Raw genomic sequence first — 21,889 nt, 5'->3', positions numbered from 1 at the left:
CAGTGAAGCTTATTTCAGACTCCAGATACAGAGTTCCAATAACTGTCTGTTAGTTGCAGGTGACATACCATTTTAGAATGTGATTGTATCTCATTTTAAAGTATTTTAAGTCACATAATCAAGATTTCCTTTTGTGTACTTGTTTAGCATCAAGAAGACCCCCAGTTCTTTGTTAAGCTTAGTTTTCAGTATTTTCAGCAGTGAAACTTCTGTTCCGTCTGAGATGGTGACAGGGGGTTTTAGGACTTGGTTTTCAGATGTTTTCCTTCTAATTTGCTCTACATGTTCCTTTTCTAAGTTTTATCCTTTTACTTGACACTATGTACCTTTGAATAATTAAATAGTATTATGTAATGTTTCTCTTATTATTTATGCTTTTCCAATATCTGAAGACATCATCAGGGCTTAATTTTATACTGAAAAAAAAAAAATTGTAGCTGACATTTCCATTTCTTCCTGTGCTTGCTGTTCCCACTGCCATATGCATTTTGGAAAAAACATTTTCCTTAAGCTGAGTTCCTTTTAGTAAAGATTCAATAATTTAATAGTCAAATTCTTAGAGTTAATACTATAGTATTTGAACAAGTGAATAAGACATCTCCACTTGCCGAATAAGTAGATGGTAATTAATTTTGGTAACTTCCTATAGCTTCTCTTGACTTCATAGAAGTGGGAGAGCAGGGAGTTACTGTGAGTTCGCATTATCAGGGTAGCAAGATACAGTTATTAGACAAGAAAACGTTACTCATTGTCGAGCAAAGTACAGGTCTAAGAAAGGACAGTGGATGGTCTCCCTTCAGGAGTTAGAGAAGGTATCAATAACACTTTCAAGCGTTATAGAGATACAGGAATACTACCTGGGGGTGATGGGGTGGGATGGGGTGGACGGACAGAAAAGAGCTGGTAGAGGAAGCGATGCTGAAAGAGACTGAAGTCAATGCAGATTAACCCGGCTTCATATGCAAAGTAACATAACAGCTGTTACCCAGTTAGCTGAATACCTTATAGCCAGTTATCGGTCTACTTACCTGTATATCTATTTCGATATACAAATGGCCTAGTCTGTGCAGCTGTGTATGTATTAGCAAGTTCTGGTCATGTGTCAATCATGCTAATTTAGATACCCGCAGGGTTAGCAGTTGGGACCATTTTCAGTCAGTGGCAAAGGTGTTAAAAATGCAGGATTTTGACTGGAACTGAGGCACTGAATTTAGTGCCTGAAATATAGGCACTTCTGTGTGCATCCACATCTCTCCGACAACTATGGGAAATTTAGGCTTTTGTGTGTATTGTTCTGAGACATATCTTAGGGAGCTTAGCAAAGTAAAACTCTGCACTAGTTGATAGAACAAATCCGTGTAGTTTGTCGTAGGCAGAAGGAATTATCCAGATTTGGGCACTGGTAGGACCTGGGAACACTCACAGTTTACATATAATGTATGTAGATGTACATATACCTTAAGGTTTCCAATGTCATCTGGAGAGGACTTCTTGAAATTGAGAATTGTGGGCCCTGTTGCATTCTCCATTAATTGTGGACATAAGACTTACCATGTAGATTAGATACGTTCATTTTAAAAGGCAGCATGATTCACAGTTGGCTCTTGGCTCTTCCTGTCAGAGAATGAGGTTATTCTACTCATCTCTTCTTGGGTTTTATGGCAGCGTGGTTACATCCTAAAGTGGTTAGATGGAGTAGCTCAGTGCACCTGAGAGTGGGGGACCTCATTATTTGTCCTTGCAGCTCTTAAGTAAGCACAAGGAAGAGTGCTATCCTGGGGTAAACTGGACTCTCAAAATATCCAGAATCTGCTTTTTCACTGCTCTTTCTGTGAGGATCTAAAAAAATCTATTATGTTTTGTCTTTACATAGTTTGGCACTTGAATTTGTTAGTTTAGTAGTTACTAATGGGCTTAGCGGAACCTCTTTGTAAGTTTACACCACCCCTGTATTAGGGAGAAGCTATGTTTGCCAATGTTAGTGTAGACCTTGCTTGATTATAGAGCATACAGGCTGCACAAACTGAAGTCTATGCTATCGCTTAAATCAGAATTTCTGGTTTCCTCTGCACATTTAGGACAACTCCCTTCAGTGCTGAGAGCAGATTCAGTTAGGATGGTGGTAAATGCTCCCAACAAGTCAAAAGTCATGAAGAAATGACCTCTCCCATTCAATCCCTTCCTCCTGATAGACCAAGTGACTGGTTGATGTAATTCTCCCAACCGTGCAGTTCAGTTTGCCTTGGTCTTGCCCAGAGTGGGTGATCTGCTTGGTGCAACCTATGCACAGCAGTTGGTGTTAAGGAGCCCTGGAGCCATCATGGTGTAAAGTGCAAGTAGGTTATTTAGAAGTTGCCACACAAGCTTTTTAAAACCACTGTCGGGTGATTACTGATGTACCAAATGGCACAAGGCTGTCTGAATCTCCAGGAATTGCTTCTTGCAAACTGCTAGGATTTTCTTGCAAGTTTAGGCATTGAAGGTCGTGGCAGAAAAAATTTGGAAATTAACCCTAATTTTTGTGATTTCTGTATTAAAATTGCTGTAGGTTTTGAATGCTTGTTCCAATTGTAACTTAAATGTGTTTTTTTAAAAATTCAAAGAAAAAGATAACACAGCTACAACTTACAGTTTGACTTTATATCTCTCATACTTGCATTAAATCCTGGTAAAGAACTATGTTCAGTGTGACGTAGGAAACCTGTGTAAGTTTGGTTTCATTAATCCAAGCAGATAAATATATTAACTATGAACTCTGATTGGAATTAAGATAACCTTTTATTTTTAAGAGGCCTTTGGTGGAAGTTACCCGATGAGCAGAAAAACATATAAACATATAAATAGCCGTATAAATTCCAGTGCTTTTTCAGGTAGCACTGGTAGAACATGCTGGTTAGTTAACATAACTCAATGCTTTAAATTGTTCCCTTTTTCATTAAGCTAAGGCAATAAACAAGCAAGATTATTTAATTTTTAAATTAATATCCCTTTACTAAGTTCACTGCCAGTATTAGGCAGGAACGATGTCTACAAAACAACAATCTCACATCACGTCTCTCTGATATAATGTATCTTTAACATAAAATAGAAATAATATTAAGACCTCGTTGTTTATACCTCTTTCCCCTATTGCAGTTGTGCTTTTATTTTGGGCAATTTCTTCCTCCCGGATTTTGTTATTTCCTCTTCCACTCTCTGTGCAATGTGTCCTCCTGTGCGTGTCTAATCAATTTTCTGGTTTGGCACCAAGTCACCTCTTTCCTTTCAGACTCTACTTCTGCCCAATTTGTTCAGCAACAGCCGTAGCAAGCAAAGTGGGGAGAGAAGTGCTAGCTTTAGCTTTTCAGGCTTCAGAAAAGGTACTATCCTTATCTTATTTTTTCTGAGAGGTCTACTGCAATGCTCATCGGAAGAAAACATGTCATTTCCCAATTTTTAGTGCTTGTCCTTCTGGTATTTGAATTGCTGGAAGTTTTCTGGATGTTTTTGTGCTCAGTACTGCAAAACTGATTTTCTTTGTCACCACCTGGCTGTCAGGTCTCTAACTGACATATTTAGGAGGACACTTGCTTATGGTATGAAAACATCTCCAAGAATTAAGATGCTGTGTATTCCAAATGCATTCTTGCCAAACAGCTGACAAAAAAGAAATTTACTGTATATTCTTACAGTACTGAGGAGACGTGAGCCCAGATATTATCCAGTCCAAATGTATCTAGTAGTTGATTTGTCCTCTGTGATTTTATGGGATCCTTGCCTGACTTTAGATTTGTAACCGTGAATCAGCGGTTCTGTACGTGGTGAGCAATTATATCTGGATCGTACTCTGCTTGGTTGGTCAGGTGCAGATGTGGGGTGGGAAGCAGCTGGCTGATACAGATGCCCAGGTTCACATGTCAGCAAGTAGTTGTCTACGTGTGAGTTAAGTCTGGTCTCTAGGTTCCCATTACATGTAGTCTGTACACCTTCCAAGCTCCTTTGATTTCTTTTGAATCTCCTCAGTATATTTTTGTGTTTTTCCTTGTGCAGATACTTGCCATTGCAGACACACCTAGTCTGAGTCTGATACTTCAACACGTGTCCTGAGTTAGGAATTGCCAGATCCAGTAGCCCCAAGCGCAGTCATTCAGTGCTGGAGAGCCTCAGTCCTCACGTGCCGGGACACAGATGTGACCGGGTCTCTCAAACAAGCCCCAGGCCCCACCGTGTCCCCAGCAGCTGGTGTGGACCTCCTGGTCCTTCCAGTAGGCAACTCACAAACCCTTTGGTCTCTGCAATATCCAGCCTAGATTTATGGCCACTTTGATACGTGGATCCCAAACCTCTTATCCTACTCATGGGCTACACTCCCACGTATACCATGTGCACCCACTCGGATCTCTCCTGTTGCTGGAACTGCAGGCGCATGGACCCCTATGACCCACAGTCCCAGTCCAGTTGCAGGCAGGAGTAAACACACACCTCTGTGCTGAGGACAGAAGAAGTATCTGCTTGCCCTGTGTGAGATCCCGAGATGCGTAAAATACCCTCAAGTCTGGAGGTCCCATCTATGCTGCTGCGAATCCTTCATGTAGGGACAGGAAAGGAAAATTGTTAGGGATTTCTAGTAAAGAAAAAAAGTGCATGTTTCCCACCAGTCTACCTCACTGCTTTTATACTTTTTCTAGGCTAGATTCATCAAATTCATTCAAGGTGGTAAATTCCACATGAGTTGAGGCAGCTTTGTTATGGTATGAACTCAGTAGAAGCCCCACTAAGGGAAACTATTTATTCTAGCTTAGCGCACTCCCAGCCACCCGGGTTATACTTCCTTTCTGGCCAGGACAGCTTTTCAAGGCTGTGGCGGATGGGAGGTTGCAGCAGCTTTCTGTCTCCACAGTCTACTCTCCTGGTGGTCTGGCCACCTGGAGAGCTCTGCATCAGGGTTTTTGAAGGAAGCCTGTGCTGTGCCTGGCCCACTACCCTTCGCAGGCGTTTAAAACCCCAAGAAATGGAGCAAAGAAAGCGCTTTATCTATTTCTGTAGCTGCCCGAGATTTTGAGGTTCTTACAAATGTAGGTCCCTGCACCGTGAGTAGCCATCGTACCTCAGCGTGTGCCAACTATGCGCGTATGTGCTTACACATAGTGTGCCATGATACTTCATGTAGGCATTTAGGGGCTTGGACATTTACCCTTTTGATGAGCCTGGAAACATCGTTACAGGAACTTAAATAAATTAGAAATGGAAGCTAAAAGTAAACAATAAAAGAGCTGCAGCAGTCTTTTCTTTCTCCATGCTACTATTTTAATCCTCCTGTGAAAATCTGGGTAAATTGATCACCCCCTTGTAAAATGTTTCCTTAAAACAGACAAACCTTTGAAATTGGATCTTCTAAGAAGGCTTTGTTACTGTACGACATGTCTAATGGGTAGGTGCTTCTATTATCAGGACAGTCTTTGATATCATTTTACCCTTTTGATGCACTGCTAATGTTTAATTTTGATATATTTCCTCTTCAGTATGTACCTGTGGGGAAACAGATCTTTTCTGTTTTCAACAGAATTTTTATATGTTTCATAGGAAGACTTATTTATACTTCTAGTGAATGGAAGGTTCTTTAAAGGACTCTAATGAACCGTTAAAAGCAAAGCACGTGTGAAATTAAATTCATGTATTAAAGCATCAAGTTCAGTTTCAGTTCCCAGAAACAAGGGCACCAAATTTTGGTTTCCTTTTTTTTTTTTTTTAGCATTTTCTTTTGGTTCTTAACCTACCTCGTATTCTGCAACATGGCAAAAATTTGAGCCCCTGACTCTTGGTTTAGTGTTTATTCTGCTATGGAGAAGCACAATGCCAAAAGGGAAGAAAAAAATGGAAGAGTGTATTACTTTATCTGCTTGTGCATTTATAATTACCACCTTGGGGTAATTACGGAAAGGGGTAAAAAAAAGGTTGCTTTTGATATCTTAAAGAATATTATCCTATAACCATGTCAGTATCAAGAAACATCAATTGCTATACAAATACAATTAACAAGTATTGAAGCTTTACATTTTTTTTAGTGTCTAAAAAATCCCATATCCATTGCAAAGAAAAAGGAAGCGGCTGTGGGTAGGTGTGGTGGTTTTTCCTTCTTGCTGAAACCACCATGCCAGGATCTAGTTTTCTGTCTGTGGGAAAGAAGCTGGCAGAAGTTACGTGGGAAAACAGCGCAGGCAACGTGAGGTAGGAACAGCTTTTGAAGGCAGAAAGAGTGTAAGTGAGGGAGGAAGAAAGTAGGTGAAGCTGAAACTTGATTTTCCATGTAATCAAGTAGTGCCGTTGATTTTGCATCTCTTCACGTTTCAGCATCAGCTCTGACATCTGGTTGCAGATGTCCCTGCTCACTGCAGGAGGTGGGACTAGATGGCCTCTAGAGGTCCCTTCCAACCCAACTATTCCATGATTCTGTGATCTCCTTTTGCATGAGAATGGAGCAAAAAGATGGGATATCTGTCTCCTCTCAGACCAGCACGCTGCATCTTGCTTGCGTCTCTTTGGCTGCTCGTGCCATTTAGGGAAGCGAGTTACTGCGAGAGAGACTTCTAAACACAGGCAGGGCGGCCATCTCGCCGCTGCGGCAGCATCCTGCCTCGGAACCGGAGTTCTCTTCTTGCGCTTCGTTGTCTTCAGAAAAGAGAACCCAAATCCTTTCATTTGTGTACGGGGGGTGCTTAGTAAAACTGTGAACAAAAGAAATTTCTGTTCGAGATGCTGCTGCTGCAGCCAGGCTTTTGCTACTCTCTTACATAGTTGGGTTTTTTTGCATTTTAAGTCTTAGCAAGAAATAAAAATTACTTTTAAATATTAAAAGGCCAGTAAGTAAGAATGAACAACGTTTTATGGTTGTGGTAACTGAATTTTGTTTGGTTTTATATATCTTGTTTGATTAGAAAAAACCCCTAAATTTTCCTGTTAATTTACATATGCAACTTACTTTAAAAAAAAAGAAATACTTAAGTTTTATCCTAGGTGAGCACTTGTTTTGAATCTATGATGTTTTTAATATTATTTTTATTCCAGTGTAATATGGTCATAAATATTTCTGTATTTATCTGCATTTCCTGTATAATATCCAGGTGTTTGCAGTTTATAAAATATTCAGTCGTATCTGGATTATTTGCTGTGCTGTGCTTATAGACCTAGGGAGTATCTGACATAATAATTCATGTAGATACGCACTTCTGCATAATAGAGGAAAAAAATATTTGAGTTGTGCTCACTTTAGAGATGTCGTACAACAGATTATAAAACATGACCATCTCTTTAAGATGCTGATAGTCTCAACAAGAGAGGCAAATGATAGGGAGCAAATACAGAGTGTAATTTCCTCATGCTATGACTAGTATAGTACAGTGGGTTATGCTCAGATGTCGCCCGAGGAGTTCTTCTTGTGCTCTTACATGTATCAAGCTGAAATTTAGTATCGTTAGAATTTCAAATGCTGTTTGAAAAATACTGGATATAATTTCATTGTTAGATAAAGGAAAAAACCCTACGATGTAATTCTTTAGTTGTTTATAGATAAATAATCGTTTTATTTTAATGCAGGGTAGAAAACTGCTTTTGTAAGGAAATAATTGATATATTTAGCCACCTATGAAGATGTGAATCTTGCTTATAAATAAAATTTCATTATTTTTGTAAGAATCTGTAGTGTTATTTTTGGCCTGTGCTATTTAATTTACAATGAATATATTTTACTGTATAAGTTTTCTTATTTTAAAAACTCAGGTTTAGGAGGAGAGAATATTTTTTTAGAAATGCCCTGAGGAATTATTAGAAAGCATAGCAAGTTGTCTTTCGCTATAATGATGTAAGACTGGAATAGCATTTTTTTATTTTGATATCCATGTAATTTTTAATGATCCAACGTTGGGCCTCACTGAGACCATTTTGAAATGAACAGCTTTAAGTTTTAAAAATAATTTAGCCAAAAGTCAGATATAGAGAGACTGAAAGTAGAGCAACCAGTAAACCATTAGAATGGTTAATGACTTTGATTTCATGAGTGCCTTTAATTTAATGAGACTTCCACTGATGGATAATTTTATTTTAAAAATATTGTGCCTGTTTTAGGATGCTGGAGTGCAGGTACCAGATACTAGGATTGAGAGACTCGCCTTTCATAAAAGCTGTGATGTGCAGGTGCCCAAACGACTGTAGACCATAACTCTCCTTCAGCCTTGCACTGCATGTAGGTGAAGCGGGAAGTCAGTTGAGCAAATTTCTTGAAGAAATTTATCTACTCTGGCTGATTTTTTGATTGCTGCAATTCTGGGAAACAAGGAGGTTTGCTGTCACAGAGAGAGAGGTGAGGGTATATTGAAGCAGTTGGTGTGACGAGAGGATTAACCCATTTTTTTAGAGCTCTCTCAGCACTTCTTAATCCCATCACAATTGTGTTTCTCTGGTCCTTCAGGCATAAGTAGCAGGATAAAATTTTACATATACTATGAGAATGCTTGAGCCAGTTCTTGCTTCTGTTCATCATAACATGGAAAAAAGGTGCCAGTCTTTTTTATGCAAGTGAAATAACTGAGGTAAGAGGTGAAAGATTTTGATGTTCTTGAATCCTCTATCACTTACACAAATGACTGAGTAAACAGGCAAAATCAGTGTTACTTATTTATAGCATCCTTCTTGAGTAAGAGACCTTTTCCCTTCTCTAGACTGCTGTTCAACTACCAGATGAAGGTAGGGCTTAGGGAGAGCTTGAGCTCTCTAAACTAACTGAGCTGGACTGATTAGAGGTGGAGTTTGGTTGCAACCGACAGTCATTTTGGACACTAGAAGACCTTGACTGGGTCTTCAGCAGCCTCTCTGAAAGACTGCAGCTACCAACAAGAAGTAAATCTGTCAGCTCCACTTGGATGTCTTAGATGTTTCAGATTAAGTGCCTCTGTACTCTGCCTGGATCAGGAGCTGAAGCCTACCATCCCAATTTCAGACGCATAGTTTCACAGGGCTTTTGGGGCATGGTATGGGAAATGTTCAAGCTCTGCGGTGAGTCAGAGGTGCTACAAAACTGAAGGTCTAGCATTCAGATTTTCTGCAGCACCTACAGTCTCTTTCAATAGGCTGGTGATGGCCACTGCCCATCCCAGGTCAAAGGAGCAATCCCAGCTTTAGCTGAATGACTAGCAGTTGGTGCAGGTGTAGAGAGCCACCACTGGTATTTCTTAGAGGAGATAAAACCTTGCAAAAAGCCCATCGTCACAATTTGTCATTTAATGATGCCTGTTAGAGCGGCTTCGCCTTTTGTTTGCGATGTTATATGAACACTGTCATCTCTTTATGACCTCCTCTCATTTAATCTTGCAGTGTAGACTTTAAGAGTCTTTCATATATTATTATGCATAAAGCTGCTTACCTTTAATTCATAGTAGTTCCTTCCATATCTTAGCACTAGCATTTAGATTTGGGATAAAATGCCTGTTAGCATTTTACCTTTTAAAATAGTTATTTGGTAATTTTGTAAGCGAAGGGGGATGCAAATACAGAATTATGCCTAGTAGTGCACATGCTACAGCTTTGCCTACTCTTTTTTCAGTTTTTCATACAAACTGGATTTTCCTCTGTTTCCTCAGTTGTTCAGTTTTTCTCACCAGGTACTCTGGTATACATTCTTGCAGCTCTTTTGTTCCTTTAATCAGATTATTTTGGTTTATATTCCTTGCACCACAGCGAATGATCCATTTCTGTAGATAAAGAAATGTATGTATCAAGCTTGTTGTAAATATTTTTTTCCTTTTTCTGGAGACCACTTACTCTTTTTTGGTTTTAACTTATTTTCATAACCTTGCAATAAACCTCTTTCTTTCAGGTTTTCCTTGGGAGATGCTCGCAGGCCACTCCATGAAACTGCAATACTGGTGGAAGACATCGTCCACACTCAGCTGATAAATTTGGTAAGAAGATAACTTACAAAATAATCTTCACCCTAAAACTCCGTGAAACAGCATGAAATTTTCATGATCAAATGACTGCTAGGAGGTTGTTCTTAGAAACAAATAAAACACAGAAACTGAGGATGACGTTCCGTCCTCAGTAATCTGTAGAAGCTACTGTTAGGCTTGCAGATGGAGTGTGTGCGCTTTGCTTATGGCTATATACTATATTTGTGTGATATCTGCAACTCCACCTAAGTTTGGGAATAAAGCTGATGTCTTTTTTTGTTAAAAACTGCAAGTTGTTGAAAAGAAAAAACTGGCTAGTCATCTGAAGACTTAATTGCTATTTTTTTTATGTTCTAATGTTTGAGTTAATGCATTATTTGTTTAATATTTATGTCCTGATATTTTTATAATTTGATGATTTTGATTCCTGTCAAAAATAATGCAGAAATACTGAATTTTTTTCCTTATTGAAAGCCAATGAAAGTGTTGTATAAATGAGGCTGTTTTGAAGCTCATCTGCCAGAAGCACCTCTAAATTTGAACCTATTCATAGTTTTTAATTAAGTTCAGCAACACCTCTTAAGAAGTCAGCGACGGTGTTTTACACAATAGCATGAATCTTCCATCTGACATTTTGTACGGAAAGGTATACTCTTACACGTCACCTGTAGGTTGGGAAGCGTAACAAATGTTTTTTTCTTATTATAGTGATTCTTCAACTGAAATTACCAGCATAGAATCACAGAATAGTTTGGGTTGGAAGGGACCTTCAAAGGCCATCTAGTCCAACCCCCTGCAGTGAGCAGGGACATCTTCAACTAGATCAGGTTGCTCAGAGCCCCGTCCAACCTGAACTGGAATGTATGGGTATGGACATTATATGGAACTAATGTATGTAAATAATACTAATACATATTATAACTCAGACTTGCATATGATGAGTCCCTGGATCAGCTAAAGCTTTGAGCTGCACGTTCCTAGATCTTTTCTCTATAATGAGCACTTTCAGCAATCAGAAGGGTTTTTAAGATTCAAGCTAAGTTCTGTTACTACATTAACTAGAATTAAAAACTTTTGTAAAATGAGAAAATTCAGAATGGGGCAGACTACATATTATAAAATATATATGTGTGTGTATGCATATATAAAATAAATATTTATATAATATATTCATTTCTTTAATATTTATATATTATGTAGATAATATTTTAAAATAAAAATATAATATAGATAAACCTCTCCCTGCTCACTGTTTGCCTGCAGACAGGAGCTTTTCTTCAGCTTTGCACTTAATCCAGCAGCCGTTCGATGGCTTCCCGAATGGCAGCAAACACTTTGGGGTCCCTTCCAGCTCCAGATAGTTGCTTTCTGCTCATACCTCTGACGCCCCGCAGTGCATCCCTGCCTCTGCAGTTTCCTGGCGTCTTTGTGCTGTGGCTTTTTTGCTTATTATGCTCCTCTCGCTCTGTCCCCAAAGTGCCCTGTGGCTCCTGGGGAGGGGACAGCCTCCCTCCCCTCTCCGCAGGTTTCCTACTGGTGAAACACGCAGCCTCAGGCATATATATCCGTAATTCTTATTCTAGCTCTAACTACTATTAATGACCCCCTTAATTTACGCAAACCGATGGCTGTGGCTTCACTCTTCCTCTAGCAATAATGTGGTGAAGAGTCTGTGCTTTTATGTCCCACCGAGGCTGAGCTGAGCTTTACATCAAAACGTGTGTTTTGAGAAAATGCAACCTGCAGCCATGTGGTCTTTGCACTTAAATCAAAGCTGGGCACTTACTTGGGGGATGACTGTGACCCCGAGTTAACCCCGCGTGGGGAGTAGGAGCACGTATGATTTCCTGACAGAAGGAAGAATGGGAACGGAGCGGCAGATAAACAGCTTTTCTAACCTTTCCCCTCTGAGCCCAAGACAGCACTTTATTTCTGAGGAAGTGAAAGTATCTTTAATAGCTCATTGCTTTGACCTCTGACATTCACATGCCGGAACTCTTAAATCAGGAGCTTTTTACATGCTCTGGACTTCTGATAGGGGTTTTTTCACATTTGTCATCCTTTATAACTGCACATCCTTATTGAGGTGTTACTGTGGAGTTATATTAAATTTTCACTTTAGATGTAGACGTTCGTGTGGGTATATATCCAGTACTAGAATAAAGCTACTTTTATAATTGAAGCTGACTGCAGATGTAAATTTATTGCTTACTACCTGGATTTTGTCATATTACTCATGTTAATGGACTATGCAGTTCTCATTATGCAATTTAATTATTTCTTTACAAAATTCATGTCCATTTTGCCATCCTTACATGTCTAAGGCTAAACTGTAGAAATTACTTTTATGCCTGCAGTAAAACTGGCGCGGTGCATACATCTTTCATGGTAAACATCTGTAAGAAGAGCTCATACTTGTTGATTAAGTCTGAGTTTGAGCTTCTGAATTAAAAAATCGGTTGCCAGCGTGATTACCTTTGATTGGTTGACTTTTGATATCTCAGAGGTTTATAGTTCCAGCTTCCTATTTTCAAAGTTGATCTGAACTCCAGTAAATCAGGGGTTGGTTTGGACAGATTTATACGATCACTGCTTCGAACCACTGTATACTTCATGAGGTCTGGCTGTCGTAGCAGACAACTGCACTACCAAGTCAAGTTCTTGAAAAGCAGACTTTTTTAAGTCTGCATCATATTTTATGATCGATTTTTTAATGTGTTTTGAACAATATGTACACTGCTTTACATTAAGTTAAACTCTGCTAAAAGTATCTACCAACATGTAAGGAAATGAGGGTCTCCAGAGGATGATTCACATCATCCTAAAATTAGTTTCGGAGTTAGATGAGATGAATTTCTGAAGGAATTTATTTCCTCAGCTGACGAATAAAGGGATCCTTTGGTGCCTTGCATATCTAGGAGATAGACATAAAAGTTGAGAGATATATTCCATCCAATTTGTGCCAGAATGCTAGCATGAGTTTGAAATTATTTTTGCATATATTGTAATTATAATAGATGTTTTGTTATTTGCATATCTAACAATATAAAACCAAAAAACCTACCCTAGAGAAAGTACATTTCTTGTTTACACATAATATATTTGAAGAATACAATGAATTCAAGTTTTAATTTGAAATCAAACTCACTTTTGACTGAGAGTATTTGTTTAGTAACTGATCTATATGTAGTTATAGATGCCTTAATGTTACCCCTAAAACTGCATTTATTTATGTGTGCTAAGACTACAGGTTCCCGTCGAGGCTATATTGTGCTTTATGGTTAAGCACAAGTAGTAGACGTGTGTTACAAGGAAAACTGTGCCTACAAAAAAGGTACAACAGGGAATGCAGAAAGCTGTTAATCAGAAGGGGCCAAGCCTTTAAATTACTTACCATTTGAAGTGGAATGAGGCCTCTTTTAGTTCGTTCTTTCATCGTATCCAGAACAATTTGCATGTGCAGTACGATTTTGAAACATCATCTTTTATAATGATCTACTAATAGCTATTCAGATCCTTAGAAATAGAACTCAGATATCCTGCTTTAGACCAAATCAATATTATGCAGCACTGTGTCAAGAAAAAGGGGCTGTAATTAAGAGAAATGGAATAGGAATTTTTGAGGGTAATTAAACTACCATTGAGAGGTTTGGCATTGAAATAGATGAAGTCTTGCACGTACACAGGTGTAAAAGCATCTGGAAATTAGTCTCTCCTCACCTTGACCATCTCCATCCAGAATTTCTGTCATGCTGGCTGGCTCATAGGACGATGTAGTAGTATTAGACTAATATTAAAAACTAAAGATCTCTTAGTATCTTCTCTTGGTAGGGCCATTGCTCCATGTTCATGCTTCAGATGTCACGTTCAAAGGCTAATAGAAAATAAGATCATGACGAATCACTTAAATCAAAAAGGCTGTTAAGGAGTTACCTTCCTTGTGCTGGGAATGTATCAGCTGGGCTTTTGTTACCAGAATGAACTACCAGCAGTTTCGTCGCTAGGCATGCTGAATATGGTGGTAGCAGTACTGGCACCTGCTTTCCCAGGATTTGATTATTCAATTTAGCGCTAGATCTGAACTTCAGTCCTTTACGTTTTGTTTCTGAGATACTGAATGACATCTGGGAAGAGGTTAGATTTGTTTTTACAGAGTGAAAGACATTTTAGCAATAGCACAGAGTTCAGCAAGGGAATATGAAAAATTACAAATGTGCACACCAAAAAATACAGATGTGCTTATAAACAGCAGAGCCCAGAAAGTCCCTGCCTACTGGTAAGTAACCTTATCTGTCCATGAAAGACTGGCTGCCCAGAGGTAAGGCCACAGCACATCTCAGCAGCCTTGGACTGCATCTTTTAAATCTTTTATTCACTAGAATTCTTTGTAAAGTGTGATAAGTCATCACGGAGACTGTCATGAATGATAGAATTCTTGTTAATAGAGTTGTGGTTTACTCCCTGTCAGCCAATGTGTCTGCTAGAAGATGGACTCTGATCTCTTCAACTGATGTCAAATGATTTAAGTCAAACCTACTCGGCTGGCTTTTTTAGGATGTAATAGTGTCAATTTAAAGGAACTTCAGTTGCCCAAAATCATCTTCTACATGATATCTGTTGGGAATTTTTTGATAACTAACTTTTATCTTTCTATGGGAGATTTAATTTCCTATAACTTGTGTTGCTACCTGATACGTATTAACATTTCCCGCTTGCTTCCTTTGTAGGAGCATGATTTGGGTCTCCTCTTACATATATGCATATATGAACACTTGGCGTATACACATAGATAATTTTATTTTTTTCTGGTTTGTTACTATTTGAAATTAATCATCTCTTACACAGATAATATAGTTAATTCAGAATCAGCCCTTTGGTCTCCACCGAAGCACAGAACACAGGTCAGCAGGTGAATAATCTATAGTGGAATATGTACTTTATTTTAAATTGTGGTAGTAATTTATAGGCAGAACACTTACAGTGAGATGCAGAGATTCATCAGTATGTCAAATCCTGAGTAAAGCCATAGTAAATCCATTCTGTGGAGTAAATGGCTTTTTATAGATAGGGACTTAATAAAAATAAAGACTGGGTAGTCATTTGCCACAACTAGAAAAGGAATGGTGAAAATACAGAGCAAGCATTAAGGATAGGTTTACTGATACGAAAGTACTTAATCATGATCAGCATGAATTTTATGTATTCAAAGGGTTGTACATTTTCTGGGTGAAAGTGGTGTTCTTTCTTCGCTTCCCAGCTTCATTCCTGCAGCTGTTAACCATTTTATTGCCGTTTAAAATGAAAGGAGAAGGAGGAGAGAAAACTCACCTTCACTTGCCCATCTAGAGAAAAAGACAATGGCAATGGGAGAGAGAAGTAGGAAAAATGAGGATTTAAACAGGAAGGAAATAAGGATAGAGCTTTCTTGGGTCTTTACAGCCTGCTCCTACAGGTGTTTTTTTAAAAACCGTATCACACTCGTTATTCATTTACAAACCGGGTTAGTCATTTTTAATGTATGTAACCTCTGTGCTGTTCTGAAATCATAGAGTTCCAGGTTTGTTTACTGCTTTTTTTGAACTGCTAGACTTGTAACCTTTATATACACGATTGTAGAATTTCTGACATTCCTTTTTAAAACAGAAAGAATTGAAACCAGCTCATTCATTACCAGAAATTGCCCACTGATGAAAAAAAAAACCAACCAGTGTGAAGCGCTGTTTGCTCTTCATCCCATCGTCATATGCAACTGTCACTTATGCCACCCTAGTAACAGGAGAAGTCCTTGTTTTATGAGTCTGTTTTAAAACAGTAATAAAGTTTCCTGTGCAGGACATTAATTAGAGGGGTTATCAAAATAAGACAAACTAATATAATTTGTGATTGTACAAAATAAAGGAAGTTGAGGGTACCATGGGGACCTAATGAATCACAGGATGGAAACAATCTTCTGGCTAACTAAACATTGAGACTTTGTACTAAGTCATAGGGTGTATATACAGCTCAGCAAACCGGAACACGCTGTGTGTTTACAAGAATGGGATAAAGGAGTTCACAAAAACCATCTGGGAAAAATCCTTCGACTATTCTTCCTACCGTAGAGTAAATTAAACAACATGCATACATTTGCAGCAAACACATGGCACACCTGCCCTGGAAGAAATAAAACTGGAAAATAAGTCTGCAATATAAAAAATGTCCTGGGTACCAGCAGTGTGCATTTGTTAGCATTGCTCATGTGTGAAGGAAGAGACTTTATCTCTAGCAAGTGGTTTTTAATCATTCCATGTGCATTTACATCATTTAAATGTGGTCATTATTTAATATTATTGCATTGGTAGGAGTAAGTTTTTTCTTTTTTTCATTAATCGAAATTGCATCTTTGGCATTGATTTTTGTAGTTTGTCATGTTTAATTTTTTGAAAGATTTTTACGTGACTGTAAAAGGATGGGCCGTTTTTAAAAAAAATTTGTGTTCAATTTATACAATAGTATAGAGTATGTTTTGTCATTACGAGTATATGTATTTTCTATACCGTGAAAAAAATTGAAGAGACTCAACCCATTCATTGCCATTTTACAGAGATCAGATGCTATTACTCCTGTACCAAAGGAGCTCAATGACACTGTGTCTGTCGTTTGTGGGTGAAGACAGCACCAGTTTAGAAAGGCCCACATCACTGAATCATAGAATCATTTAGGTTGGAAAGACCTTTAAGATCAAGTCCAACCATTCGTCTAGCACTGCCAAGTCCACCACTAAGCCATGTCCCTAAGCATCACATCTACATGTCTTTTAAACCCCTCCAGGGATGGGGATTCAACCACTTCCCTGGGCAGCCTGTTCCAACGCTTGACAAGCCTTTCAGTGCAGAAATTTTTCCTAAGATCTAGTCAAAACCTCCCCTGGTGCAACTTGAGGACATTTCCTCTTGTCCTATCACTTATTATTTGGGAGAAGAGGCCGACCCCCACCTCGCTACAACCTCCTTTCAGGTACTTGTAGAGAGCGATAAGGTCTCCCCTCAGCCTCCTCTTCTCCAGGCTGAACAACCCCAGTTCCCTCAGCCGCTCCTCATCAGACTTGTGCTCCAGACCCCTCACCAACTTCGTTGCCCTTCTCTGGACACGCTCCAGCACCTCAACATCCTTCTTGTCGTGAGGGGCCCAACACTGAACACAGGATTCAAGGTGCGGCCTCACCAGTGCCGAGTACAGGGGCACGATCACTGCCCTGCTCCTGCTGGCCACACTAGTGCTGATACAGGCCAGGACGCTGTTGGCCTTCTTGGCCACCTGGGCACACTGCCAGCTCATGTTCAGCCGGCTGTCAACCAGCACCCCCAGGTCCTTTTCCCTGGGCAGCTCTCCAGCCACTCCTCCCCAAGCCTGTAGTGTTGCACAGGGTGGTTGTGACCCAAATGCAGGACCTGGCACTGAGCCTTGTTAAACCTCATACAATTGGTCTTGACCAATTGATCCAGCCTGTCGAGATTCCTCTCTAGAGCCTTCCAACTCTCAAGCAGATGAACACTCTCACCCAGCTTGGTGTTGTCTGCAAACTTACTGAGAGAACACTCAATCCCTTCATTCAGATCACTGATAAAGATGATGTCAGATGCAAGACACTGTTTTCTCAATTTCTTGTTGAAAAATGATCTTTTTTTTTCCTTTTCTGATATTTCTTGATTGGCAAGCACTTTAGGTTACTTGAGCAAATGGACAGCATTTAATCTTTAATATATTAAAGTATTATAAAATGTCTTTTAAGGAGACATTTTATGGAAAATTTAAATTAGAAACAGTGAAGTCTTGTCTGACTTTTGATGCTTTTGCCTTTTCTTCATTGGTAATTTTTATTAAAAGTGATGTCCTGAGTTTTCTACTCTAATATTAGCGGCTACTTGTTCAGTGTATTCAGCCCTATTTATTCTGAAGGACAATCTACTTTAGAAGACAGTTCAGGAGTTCCATTCAGGGATTCTGGGCTCTCTCTGTGCTTTCTCTTAAGATGAGAAAGGACTTAACTTGGTCAGATGTTTTCTTTCTAGTGGGTCTTTCTGCAGAGTCAACATGTGCTATGAGGCAGAACTACTGCTTTTCGATTGGTCACGCAGAGATGCTGCTCAGGCTCCAGTGGTGATGGACTTCATTTAACTAAGAAGTGGAAAGACTAAGATACTGTTATTAAGAACCCTAATAAAAAATAAAACAGTAGGAAATCCCAGGTTTCCCAGAGAAGTTGTGGATACCCCCTCCCTGGAAGTGTTCAAGGTCAGGTTGAATGGGGCCCTGAGCAACCTGATCTAGTCGCAAATGTCCCTGCTCACTGCAGGGGGGTTGGACTAGGTGACCTTTAAGGGTCCCTTCCAACCCAAACTATTTGATGAATCTATTAAATGAGTAATTATGCCCATGTAACTGTAGCAACATGTTCAATAGTGAAGAAGTAAATCCAAACCTTTGACTAGATTGAATGAAGAAAGCAATGTGATCAATGGTTAAAGATTTTCTTGTAGTGCATATGAAATATAAAGAACGAAGGAAGTGCAGGCAGCTATAATCCCAGTATTTTCTGGTTTTCTATATCAGTGTTCGGGTCTTTAATAACAATGACATTGATTTATGTGTGTTCTATATCTATGTATATATATGTGTCTATATGTACAGATCTGTTTTTTCCACCCTTAACACATCAGACTCCTGTTTAGGCTGTTGAGCAAGAGGAATTAAGTATGTATGAAAATTCACTCATGGGGGCTTTGGAATCTATGGTCTGGGGCTTTTATGAATCAACTGATAAGCTGATCCCTGCCAGAGTTTCCAAAATACAAATGCATTCTCTATTTAATTTTTATGTGTACTGTTAGGAGTATAGCATAGATTAATAGTTACTGAAATCTTGGATGAGTCCAGGGTCTGTTGGCTACTTGCATTGATGTCACTGATTACTTTGCTGGAGCCCTATGAAGTTCTAGGTGATTAGCTCTTTAGAAAAGAACAAATGAAAAAGTTAAGAAGATGAAGACTAATCGTTAGATTTTTATTGCACAATATGATGCACTCTGATAAATCAATATTTTGTCAATGGTTTTACTCTCTAGTCTCTTTTATTGATAGTGTTTATGACTGAACGGGCTTTTGCCAAAAGTATTTTTGACGTAGCCTAAAAAATGTCTCAAATCATTTAGCTGGGCTGAAATGAAGGATCAATCTTTCTGTCTATGAAAAATCATAATTTTCATATCCCAAGCTTCAGAAGTCAAATGGAATACTGATATTCAGGGTTTCTTGCTTTAACTTGTTTGTATGATGTAAATTGAATATTATAAGAATATGAACATGCGTTTAAATTCAATATCTGCACGCCAAGACCCTTCTCATCTAGTAGTTTGATTCTGGCAGCAATTAGTAAAGTAAAGGAAAAGAATGTGAATTCTATCAGTGGTGTAGAACGCATGGATATCTGATTAGGAAGATGGACCTCAAGGTAACATTCAGAAGCATCTATGTATCTTTGAAATCAGCTCCAGAATCCAATAAGTAATGTTTTTTTAATTATTATTTTTATCATCTTACTTGCTTTGTTTCAAATAATTGTCCAAATATGTTAACTGCTGGTGCCTGGTGGAGGGTATCATTCCTTTTGCTTTTCGTCTGAGATCCTGAGTGGATTCAATTGAATAAACATAAAGGCAAACTTATTTTTCTATACCTGAGATAATGATGCTTGATCAGTTTCTGTGCCGGGGACATAAATGGGCACTTCTAGGATATGGCTTTTCATCTCCTAAAGTAGTTATTTAACATTCTGGCCATGCATGTAAAATCTGGATATCTTAAGTGAAGTGAGAGGCATCTCACCCCTATGACTTTTGTCACTAGCTGTATTTTTTTATATAGTTTTTCACTGATTCTGTCAAACAAAACTGTAAACTTTAAGTTGTGAAGGACAAACGGATTTATGGATATCTGTGGCAAAAAAATAGTAGTGCTAAATTCTTCATGGTCTTTAAGTGTAACTCATAAACCTTAAAGGTCATCTCAGAGTGTTTAACAGAGCAAATTCATTGTAGTTTTTAAATCACCTTATCTGATTTCAAGCAAACCTGATAGTTTCAGAATAACTTTTTTTAGGAAGATTGGCTTGTTAACAGTGTTATGCAGTTACAAGGAAATGTGGTCACAGCTGGTTCTGGTTTCTTAGCTAATCCACCTGATTGGAAACAACAGGTTTTTGATATTTTTCCATTTCTTACACTGACACCTAGTGTTCAGAGGTCCTGAGTTTCTAATACTGCACATTGTTATTAATAGATAACTGTTGATACCGAAATTCTCCACCTTTGTCAACGTCTTCCATTTCTGTTCTTCCTCAAAAGAAAGCAATAACTGAAGGCAAAGGTGTGTCATTCAAAAAAAAAAAAAATTTTGGAAATACAGATAGTACACCACTACTGGAAAACTTGGCAAAAGCTATTTTACTTGTTGAAGCGCTGCAAAATTTGTTTTCTTAATATTTAAGTGCTTTAGTTTTGGCAAATACAACTCTTTTGTGCCTGTAAGTGTCACTGGCCAACAAAAACAGTGATAAGAGCAGAAACTTTTAGATCAGTATTTATTTAATTGTGTGGGATGTCAACACTTTTTATTTCTGTGTTCTTTTATCTTCAAGCCACAAGTTCCACCTGATAGGATTGCTGATGGCAGCACAGTCCTTGAATAGACAGAAAACAGCTTATATACAAAAACTAGCACAAACGGTCTTTCATCTGACTTGAAAATAAATGGAGCAATCCAAGTAGGGACTGTAACCCGTTCCTGACAAAGACGGCAACTCACAGGGTAAAATGTACTCTAACTCTCATACCTGAGGGTTTTTGTATGTAAACTGAAGATCTGTCATCATAAAAGATAATATATTAAGAATTTGTGTAGCTGTATTGGAAAGTATCAACGACTTTTTGTGGTTTAGTGATGGATGTAGGTAGCAGTGACAAGTCACTGAATAATCGCCTAGATGATGGTCACCTCTTGAGGAAGCCCTTGGTTCTTACCCAATTTCCTAAAAGGCCAGAATGTGGCCATAAAAACAATCTCTTCCCATAAACTTTGGTAAACTGTGTTAGCCAGATGCCAGTGTTTAATTCTACTACATTAGGCTGAAGCTTTACCTCCAGAGATGTCTTTTTTCCTTGCAGACCCATCTCCTGCACAATCTGTAGATTCCTGTGCTATTAAGACCCAAAACTAAAGGAAACATAATTGTTTAAAAGAGCTGTGTGGCTGGTATAAGACTTTTTTGCATAAGGTAATAGAGTTGTTCGCTTGGTCAGAGGAGGGCATAAAGGAAATAAATTTGAGAAAATGTGTCAGGAGCTCTGTACCAGTTGACACAGGCGTGATTCTCTCCAAAAAGTATATGCTTTACCTGCAATACTGTGGACCCCATGCAGTAATTGTATCAGTGATTTAGAAAAATCTCTGTTTTCACACGCTCTTCCTTTAAATTCCAACATACAATCTGCCAAGTTAGACTGCCTGTTTTCTTATATTTTGGGTAAAAGCATTGTACTTCTCTGTGTGCTCATGGCACATTAGGTACTGCACTATGTTAGTGCCTATCAGTAGTTATATTCCAGTGAACCAGTGCTTATCGGAGAAATAATCAGACACAACAGAGAAACGTTACTTGTAGGATATAATTTATTTGACTTCTTTCAGGCATTTATTTTCCGTGTGAGGTAAATTTGGAGCCAAAATGGTGATTTTTGTCCAGTGGCTATAAATGATGCCCTGGATGATCAACTCAGATGTAGGCATCTATGTTTAGTCAGAGAACTCCCACCTGAGAGATAACTCCCCCATGACAAAAGCCTTGAAGCAATGAAAAAAAAAAAAAAAAAAAAAAAAAAGGAAGATAATTGGAACTTCTGTGATGGCAAGAGGAGACGATAACAGTGTGAAAA

At 38.6% G+C, this 21,889-nt stretch overlaps 1 protein-coding gene across 2 annotated transcripts in view; it reads left to right on the top strand.

The window, feature by feature from the left end:
* The window catches only part of SUPT3H (SPT3 homolog, SAGA and STAGA complex component), a gene marked incomplete at both ends in the record, with an annotated part of 279,215 nt that overhangs the window by 125,697 nt on the left and 131,629 nt on the right, over positions 1-21,889 (top strand). For both annotated transcript variants that reach the window (XM_081997936.1, XM_081997935.1), the window contains one exon: positions 9,848-9,932. In XM_081997936.1, the coding sequence (XP_081854062.1) occupies positions 9,848-9,932 (85 nt within the window). The remainder of the gene's footprint in view (positions 1-9,847; positions 9,933-21,889) is intronic.

This window comes from Phaethon aethereus (assembly GCF_964289735.1).
Source record: "Phaethon aethereus genome assembly, chromosome: 3".
Classification (NCBI taxonomy): domain Eukaryota; kingdom Metazoa; phylum Chordata; class Aves; order Phaethontiformes; family Phaethontidae; genus Phaethon; species Phaethon aethereus.
Note: the sequence above shows the minus strand (reverse complement) of the source record. Positions and strands in the feature narration are given on the sequence as shown.